We start from the raw sequence: 9,449 nt of genomic DNA, 5'->3' as shown, positions 1-9,449 counted from the left end.
GGGGTTACATTGGAAATACAAAATGGGATTAAACATCATATTCTGCAGATGTAGCTTCATATAGACAATCTTCTTCCACATAGGCAAGACCATACTCAAGGCCATTCTCTCCACATCCCAGTGTTAATGCCAGTCAGCTGTGGTTGTGCTGAGGACCCCTAATATGCATGCCTGGCCCCCAGATGGGTCTCGCTTTATCAGCACCATTTCCCTTCTCCTGAAATGCCCTGGTTGCTGAGATTTTTTTTCCAGATCTCAGGGCTCACTCTGTCCTGTTCCAGATCACAGCAGGGTTTACTTTCCTTCTTATGAGTTTGCTAGGAACAAAAAGTAACATATCAACTTCCTGCCAACTTAACAGGAGATTTACTTCAATTAAATGAAAGGACATTTGTTACTACAGGAATCCCATGTTTCAGCAAAGATAGGATTCCAGCTTGCCAACACCTTAGCAAACAGACAGTGACCTGATCTTTCTGGTTGTACAGTCAAGAAAAGCACAACGTCCAGACCCAGGATCGTTTCCAAGGTACAGATGCAGAGGCTGGCAGTCAGAGTGAGGTCACTGCCAGAGTAGTCCCCAACTGCTTGCCAGAAACCATGATGGGCTCTTTGACTGGAATGCTGTACCATTTCCCCAATAACTACCCACCTTTCCTTCCTTACCAACAGAATCCTACACATATTGGAGACAGCACTATTCTCTCCTAAAAATACTACATTTCCCAGCCAGCCTTGCACCATTAAGAAGAGTGACTTGCAAGATTTCAGGCAAAGTTTTGCCTCTCTAATGATACTTTTGCCTTTTGACTTTGACATATACCATATTGAAAGTGATAGTAGTCTTAGGGGAAGTGCCTCAAAGCAGTTAGGATTAGAATGTTTCTTAAGGATTTTTTTTTTTTTTTCTTTCTCTGGTGCTTGGAATTGAATCCAGAGGGCCTCATTTATGCTAGGCAAGAGCTCTACCACTGAGATATACTGCCAGATTTGCTAAGGATTATTTGTTTTTAATAGAGAAGAATGTAGTTTTATTGAATCTTTGAAATGCCCCCCCCCGCCCTTTGCCCTTCCTATCTGCCTCTCTCTAAGGTTTGGGGTTTGTGAAGCTAATTTGGTTAACTAGTTTTCTTTTCATTTAATTCCCAGTTTGTAATTATGCTCAATTGCTTCGAAAGTGCTTGAAGTCTGCTTTCTAGATAACCAGGGAATTTCTGTATTATGAATTGATCACTTTTTAAAAAAATGATTCATAGAGTTTCATACTGAATATTTGATATTCTAAGTGAAAATGATTGAATATCTTCCCTTTTTTAAAAGTTACTAATCTGTACTCAAGAAAACATGGAACTATAAGTTATTATAGAAAGATCAAAAACTGTGGGGCATGAGCAATTTATTTCAATAAAGAAAAAGGTCTAAAAAAAAAAGAAAGAAAGAAAGAAAATTCTAGCTGTGCTTATGTGCTTAGCTATAGAGATTACCATTAAATCCTATCATCACCTAAAGAAAAAAAAAAAAGGAAAGGACTGATTTTGCTACAGCGGGAAAAAATAAATAAATTCCAAAGTCCCTACATTTACTGAATCCCCATTTATCTCTGGACAATCTCAATGTCTCAATTCCCTCTATTTTCTTTTCACACCAAGCTATTGAATGAGAAGTATATCAAGCTGACTGATTGTTTGATATTACTGATCTACAGTAGATTTTATTCCAGTCATCTTTCTAATTTTTATTCCAGTAAATAATTTTGACTTCAACATTTACCATATTGGAAATGACAAGTGTCTTCAGGTAAGTGCATCAAAGCAATTAGAATCAAAACATTTGCTAAGGATTGTTTTTTTAATGGAACAGAATATGGCATGGAATATATGAATCTTTGAAATGCAGAACCACATGAATATCTTTTATTGTGAAATAAAATAATCCAAATGATTGTAAACCCAAGAAACAAAAAAGAGAAGCACTTAAATATTTAATACAAACACATGCATTTTCAAACCCTGACATTTTTGTGTAGTACTTATAATCTAAATACACCTTTCCCTTCCCTTTACAACATACCATTGCAACCTGTTTGTTTATAGAATGAAGACCTTAAGGAAAAGCCTTATTCACATTCCCGTGAAAGAAAGAAATATTTTTTCCTAGGATCAATTTAGCTGAAATTGATTAAACACTGGTAGAGGTTCCAATCTTTGTATCAGACAAATAAGATGATAGATGATATTTCATTATCAACAAATTCCTATTAATACAGCCAGTTAATTAAATTATTCAGATGCATTTATTGAATTTCTACTATGTGTAACTATTGTTCAAAAGCAGACACATTTCCAAAGATGTAAAGTGGGCCACTAAAATAAAGTAATAACTCCAGAAGTTTATAACTTTGGTATACTAAAATACCCAAATGATAAGAAAAAGTTTGTCACTACTATTGCTGCTGCTTTCAAAATTGCCCATTTATTTCTAGGGAACAGTTCAGACACTGGAAGAATATAATTCAAGTTTAAGCATCAATAAATGATAGCTATACCTTAATGATTTAACACAACAGCAATGTGAAGTACATTCTGGTGATCCACAGTGCTAGCATCTATGCAAGGCAGTCTGGGAAATTACACTATTTTTTTAAAAAAGACAATATTAATTTCATAATAAACCAGGACATAGACCAACTGCAACTTAGAAGGAAAGGAAAACTTTCCCCCTACTGCTAAAATTATAATTCCTCAGCCACACTGTCATCATTGGGAAGCATGGGTGTAGGCTAGATAAATTTATAGCATATTGAATAATACAGCCAAGGTTTTTGTATGTAACCCTGAAGACTTTCCAACTTATTTTTCAACATTACAATTGTAGGAATGGAAACTGAAGAAATGAAAAGTATTTTCTTAGACATAACTAACAGGTTTCTTACAGTCCCCAAAGTCAAAATATGACACATCACTGTAACAACCTAACACAAACTATTTTGTCTGTCACCCATAATACATAACTTCATAGGACATCACATTTCCAAGAACTAAGTACTTCTTTCAATTTCCTTGAATTTTTTTAAAATTTTCTAAACTATATAAGTTCTTTTTTCCAGGTCAAGTGTTATCTTCTGGCAAAGTACCTTCAGGATAAATATGCTTCATCATTTATATATCCCACAATTCAAGCCTCCATCATATACAAGCTTAAAATCAGCTCCTGGTCCCTCTGTTCAGAACTCCCCACACTTATTTTTAAAAATTACTTAAAACACTAGAGGGAAAAAAAAATCCCTCTGAATAAGAAAGACCCCTTAGAAAATCAAACTCAACTTCATTTCTTAAAAAAAAAAAGCCTCAGTTAAAAAATTTTAAAAAGCCTCAGTAGTCTTCCATTCAGAAACATGCTATTCGGCGAGTAAATAAAATTAAATGAAAATAATAAACAGTTATTAAATAGCAAACTTAAAATAAATAAATACTTGTAGTCTGGAGTTCTCAGAGAAAATAATAGGGAAATATCTGTTTCTGGTAAATTCACATTCCTTTCTGTACCAGTTTCTATAATGAGTGGGCAACACTGCCCTCTTATGGACTTATTGAGCTACATCCCTTAGTTCTTGTGGAAAATTTCCCCAGGAGGGGTTGACCAGCAGGCTTGCTCGCACATAACATTCTTTCTTTTGCTTCTAGGACAGTCTGCCTTTCTGTGAATGACTCTGAAGACCAAGGAGCCCCTAGAGAGGCCGTGAGACTTTGAGAAGTCTCATTGAAGGGACCATAAATTGACATTTGTTGCAGTGGTTTTCAAGCCTTAGTGTACATCAGAATCATCTGCGGGCTTGTTAAACACAAGTTGCTGGGCCCCACATTCAGACTTTATGCTTCCTTAAATCTGGGATGGAGTACAAGAACTTACTAGGTGATCCCAGCAAGTTCCTGGATGGTACTAATGAGCCAGTCCTGGGACCACACTTTGTGGGCGGGGCAGGAAGAAGAGGGCATGTCAGCTCCTGGCCCTTTCTGGGTCCCAAACAAGATTCTGGAGTTCTTTTTATCAGAAACTCCTGAAGAGAGATTTTAAAGCAAGTGTCTCCTCTCACAGGCATTTTGAGGACCTCAAAGCCTAGTGGGATTTGGAGAGAAACCAGAGGGTGGCACCCTCTCCAGCCCCAGCTCAAATCATCAGGGTGGGGTCAGGGACCCGCCCCTACCACTAGAAATAACTCCAAAACAGGTGTATCTGGACAGCTATGTGAGGTCTAAAAGGTTCTTGATAAAGGGAAAAGAGTTTTCAGGTCACAAACTCCATTAGGATCACACGAGTGATATGCAATCCTAATATGCAAGCTCAGGCTGCATGTCAGTGATGGGAAAAGGGCTGTGAGCACCCACCCACTTTCACATTCTTTGCACTCAGTTCTTAGCCCAAAGTGGTGTTTTTCTGGAGCATCCCATGGGAGTAGTTTCAGGCCGAGGTCATTAGGGGGAAAGGATGTTCTCAGAAAAACAACCCTGCGGGCTGGTCAGCAGAGATCCTGAGGTCGTGGCCGCGGCTGGATTTGGTGCAGAGTTGGACCCGGGACTCCAGCTGCTCACTAAGTTCGTCCAGAGCCCCGGTGCAGGACTCCAGGCTCTCCGCCAGTTTCTGAATCTTTGCCTTCAGAACCGCCTGGCTAACCTTGGTGGCCCCCTCCGAGCGCCTGGGGATGAGGAAGCCACGTGAGCCAAAGAAGACGATGAAGTAGACAGAGTTGTACAGGGCCATGGAGGCGTTCCTCCCGCTCTGCAGCAGCTGGCGGTCCCCGCGGCCCTGCCAGCGGCAGAAGAACTCCAGGCAACTCAGGATCTCACGCATCTGGTCCTGGCAGGTGGCCGCGATCTCCTGCACCCTCCGCACCTCCCGGGAGTTACAGAAGATCAGGGAGAGGTCGGACGTGATGGTGACCGCCCCTCCAGCGGTGGCCACCCCTAGTCCCACAGCCGACGCAAGAAGCGAGGCACCCAGGGTGACAGGGCTGAGCGAAAGCCCCACGATGGCAGCGACTGCGCCCGCGGCGCTCAGTGAGCTGCCTGCCACATTGGCCGCCAGGGATCGCCGGCGGAGGCGCTCTAGGCGCCGGGCCACCTCGCGCAGGCGCAGCACCTGGCCGTGGAGCTGGCCGCGGCGATCCAGCAACAGCCCTTGGAAGCGACGCAGCGAATCCGCACCTTGCGGCTCCCAGGCCGCAGGCCGCTCCATGCCCTGAGGGGACACAGAAAAGCAATTACCTGGAGCCTTGGTGCCTGCCGCTACTCTGCCTGTGCTTCCCTCACCTAAGTGAGAGTCGTCAAAAATTAAATACACCCGCTATTGCCAAGCTAGGTGAAAGTGAAACCGGTCCATTTCCAGTGGGTCATGTGTCAAGTTCTCAAAGTTCAGGGATCTGAAACAAGTCACACTGGTTCTCAGACACTATATCCGCATACGCAAATAGGAATAATGCCATCTTCTGCTTCTCTCCCAGGGAACGCTAAAGATGGACTGCATCAACTGTTAAATATTTAAATGGGGGTGGGTGGGGGTAGAAGGCTACTCCAAAACGCAGGCCTTTGCTGTTTGAAAGATAACATTTTAGCCTTTCATCAAATGAAGACTTGGATCCTAGGAATTTTCCAATACCATTTTTCCCATCTCTTTCTCTGATAAGTAAAAAAAGATAAGTCACCCAAAATCTCAAAAGTATATTGTCTTTCAAATTTAAGAAACTGATTTTTCTAAGTTAGATTCTTGCCTGAAGCAACTCTCTTTGGTTTGCTAATCTTCCAGGCTCTTATCTTTGAATCAAGCCTAAGATATTACATCCAACTAATACCTCCATGTCTTGAGGTGTTTAAAGCTTCCTTTTAAAAATTAAGGAAACTTTAATATAATTAAGGAAAAATATCAAGAAAACTTTGAAAAAATAAAGTGGCCAAAAACGTTGTTTGACAACTCACTGAGGGTTACCTATCTAGTACCAAATTGAATTGAAGCCAGTGGAAGGTGACTAATAAAGAGAAAACTGAACATCCTGGGGTAAAAGTACATCCTTCCTAGTTACCAGAGATTCCCATCTTCATGTCAACCATAGTCTTCTCCGTCAGGGATTTCTTTAAAGTGGCAAATAAGCCACAAAAAGAAAGTATTTCAAAACTATGAGATATCAAGACAAAAATCCTACTCTCATCTAGAAGATGAGGAAATTGAACCAGAGACATGTTCTAGATGCAGCTGATTCTTCATAGAGCCTAGTTTAGCATCTTTATCTCCTGACTCCTGAATCTTAATTTTACTTTCAGGCTTCCATAAGTCAACCTACAAGTGATGTTTCCAGGTAAAAAGAAGAAATAAGAAAAAGACTTCCCTGATACATATTGGACAAGGCTACAACCCTTGTATTACCATCCAAAGGCCATTTCTCAGACAATATCCTAGAATCCCCACTTACCATTCACTTCTGGCTGCCTCCAGGAAAGAAAATTCCGAGGCTGTTTCTGGATGAGTGTGCTTTATAGTTCCAGGGAACCAATAGCCGCCCTGGGAAAGCTTTGTCTCATTCTGAGAATTTGCCATTTCCTGCCCTGACCCCTGCTGCCTTCATCCAGAAGGATGTGACATGGTGGAAAATGACCTGCCAGCACAGCACATCCCGTATTTAGGAAATGAACATTGTGTGTTCGCTTTCCCCCAAACGCAGGAAGAGAACCACAGGCTCTTCCCCAACTTGAAACAAGTGTTGTCATCCTCCCAGGGGCGATACCCTGCCTTTCCTCTCCTGAGAATAGCTAATGACGCCATCGAGGAGGCTTTCAAACGCACCCCAGGCTGACCAATTATAGTATTTCTTGAGAGGTCAAAATCATTTTTAAAAAGAAAAGAGAGGGTGGATCTGATATAGCCACTCAGAGCCCACGCCTATATTTCAAATAGTATTGTGCATCTGCGAGTGGCTCAACACATGTGATCCTTCAGCTGTACAGCCAGCTCTACCGGGTCTTAAGAATGCAAGGCCACGCCCGCCGGAAGGGCTGCGTGTAGTTTTGGGCATCTCCATCCGTGGAGAACATAGGAGGTCTCAGAAAGGGCACACTGCAGGCCAAATGAGTCAGAAAAATCAGTAGGGTTAAGCTGTATACAGAGCTAATTATACCCTTTTCACCGCAGAGGAGATATGGCTTCCCTGGTTTTCATTTGTGGCTCTTGTGAAAGTTAAATGAGTAGATTCTATCTGTAGGTTAGTGAAGCATGGGCTGAAAGACAATTATTTGGATGATACAGGAAGGAAAAATGAGCGCAGCATCTGGGAACTTGAGCAGACCTGTGAACTCAGTCATAACCACAGGGACCCAAACACATGGCCCTCCCTGTAACATTCTCACCTTTGGATTAGGAAGACCAAATTGATTTTTCAATTAAATGATTATTGCCTCCACTCTCTGATTCATTTGGAAAATCTTCACAACCATATCATTCTGGAAAAAAAAAAAGTCACTAGCTTTTACAACTTATATTTATCAACAATACAATTTATAATTTCTGTTTATCAACATAGCACCATCTTCTACTATGTACATCCACAGTCATTTTGAACTTGATTATTCTGAACTTGGTCAGTGTTCAAATATTCTTGTTGTAGCTCCTCAAAAGATAAACATAACCTTGGTCAAGATGCCTTCAGTATCCACCTGTGCTTTTGAAGTAACAAGTAGGCAAATATCTTCTTCTGTCGCCACACACATAAGCCCTCCAAATGGGATGTAAGCCAGGGTAAACTGAGAAGGTGGACTAGGAGAGGCTGTACTCTGAAACTTCGGTTCCCACATGCTCCAACTTCTCTGCACATTGTCCTGTGTATTTGGGGCTTAGATTAACACTATCAAATATTTATTTCATGAATGAGGAATGCAGGGTCTTTCTGGGATGCAGGCTCTTCTTCAAAGTATCAGTAATCATAATACAAAAATAGAATGAAGAAGTAGAAAATTTATGAGAATGGACAGCATGTGAACTAAACTCAGCCAATGTTCTGGAATTTGCTATTCTCTGTATTGAAAACCCATTTCTCCACATCTGCCTCTTTATGAAGGGGGGGGGGGTCCAATCATTTGATTATTAGGGCTACTTGTAATTTTACTGCCTGAAATAACCTATTTACATTGCAATTTATTTACAAGAATTGACATGTAACACTTTCAATCCAGCATTTGTCTATTTTTGTGTGTGTGTGTGTGTGTGTGTGTGTGAGATGGGGGGCGGGGTTCCTCTCACTATGTTGCCCAGGCTGGCCTTGAATTCCTAGGCTCAAGTGATCCTCCTGCCTCAATTCTCCAGAGTAGCTAGCATGTACCACTATGCCTGGCAAATTGAAGATATTTTGATCAAAAATTCTATGTGGTCAGTTTCTCCAAAAAAATCTGTGGACTGTGTCTTCAAAGTTTAAACAAAACTATTTGTTGGGCATTATTAGCATAACACCCTAGAGAGAAAAAGGTTGCAAATGGTGATGGAATAAAAGACAAAGAGACAAACGCACATAAATACAGTTATCTCATACTAGATAAAGGTGCCAAAAACATATTGCAGAAAGGAGAGCCTCTTTAACAAATGGTGCTAGGAAACTGGAAATCCGCATCAGCAAAATGAAATTAAATCCCTATCTCTCACCATGCGCAAAACACAACTCAAAGTGGATCAAGGATCTAGGAATCAGACCAGAGTACCTTACGCCTAATAGAAGAAAAAGTAGGCCCAAATCTTCATTATGTTGGATTAGGCCCCAACTTCCTTAACAAGACTCCTAGAGCACAAGAAATAAAGTCAAAATTCAATAAATTGGATGGAGTCAAACTAAAAAGCTTCTTCTCAACAAAAGAAATTAGGTGAACAGAGAGTCTACATTTGGGGAGCAAATTTTTGCCACACGCACGTCAGAAAGAGCACGAATCTCCAGAATATATTAAGAACTCAAAACACTTAACACCAAAAAAAAAAAAAAAAAACAACCAAACAACCCAATCAATAAATGGGCTTATGACAGTTCTCAGAAGAAGTCATACAATTGGGCTGGGGATGTGGCTCAAGCAGTAATGCACTCGCCTGGCATGTGCAGGCGCTGGGTTCGATCCTCAGCACCACATAAAAGTAAAAATAAAGATGTTGTGTCCACCAAAAACTGAAAAATAAATATTAAAAAAACCTCTCTCTCTTTAAAAAAAAGAAGTCATATAATCAATCAACAAATACATGCAAAAATGTTCAACATCTCTAGTAATTAGAGAAATGCAAATCAAAACTGCTCTAATATTTCATCTCACTCCAATCAGAATGGCAGTTATCAAGAATACAAACAACAGTAAATATTGGCAAGGATGTAGGGGTAAAGGCACACTCTTACATTGTTGGTGGGACTGCAAATTGGTGCAGCCAATCTGGAAAGC

At 40.7% G+C, this 9,449-nt stretch overlaps 1 protein-coding gene across 1 annotated transcript; it reads right to left on the bottom strand.

Annotated features, from left to right (window-relative positions):
• Positions 1–1,891: 1,891 nt before the first annotated feature.
• Positions 1,892–6,660, bottom strand: Apold1 (apolipoprotein L domain containing 1). The gene is made up of 2 exons (XM_015498178.2): positions 6,461–6,660; positions 1,892–5,235 (listed from the first exon to the last, which is right to left on the bottom strand). The coding sequence occupies exons 1-2, from the start codon at positions 6,461–6,463 to the stop codon at positions 4,492–4,494; spliced, it is 747 nt and encodes a 248-aa protein (XP_015353664.1). The 5' UTR covers positions 6,464–6,660; the 3' UTR covers positions 1,892–4,491.
• Positions 6,661–9,449: the final 2,789 nt, after the last annotated feature.

The sequence above is a fragment of the Marmota marmota genome, unplaced genomic scaffold, assembly GCF_001458135.2.
Source record: "Marmota marmota marmota unplaced genomic scaffold, marMar, whole genome shotgun sequence".
In the NCBI taxonomy this organism is placed as follows: domain Eukaryota; kingdom Metazoa; phylum Chordata; class Mammalia; order Rodentia; family Sciuridae; genus Marmota; species Marmota marmota.
Note: the sequence above shows the minus strand (reverse complement) of the source record. Positions and strands in the feature narration are given on the sequence as shown.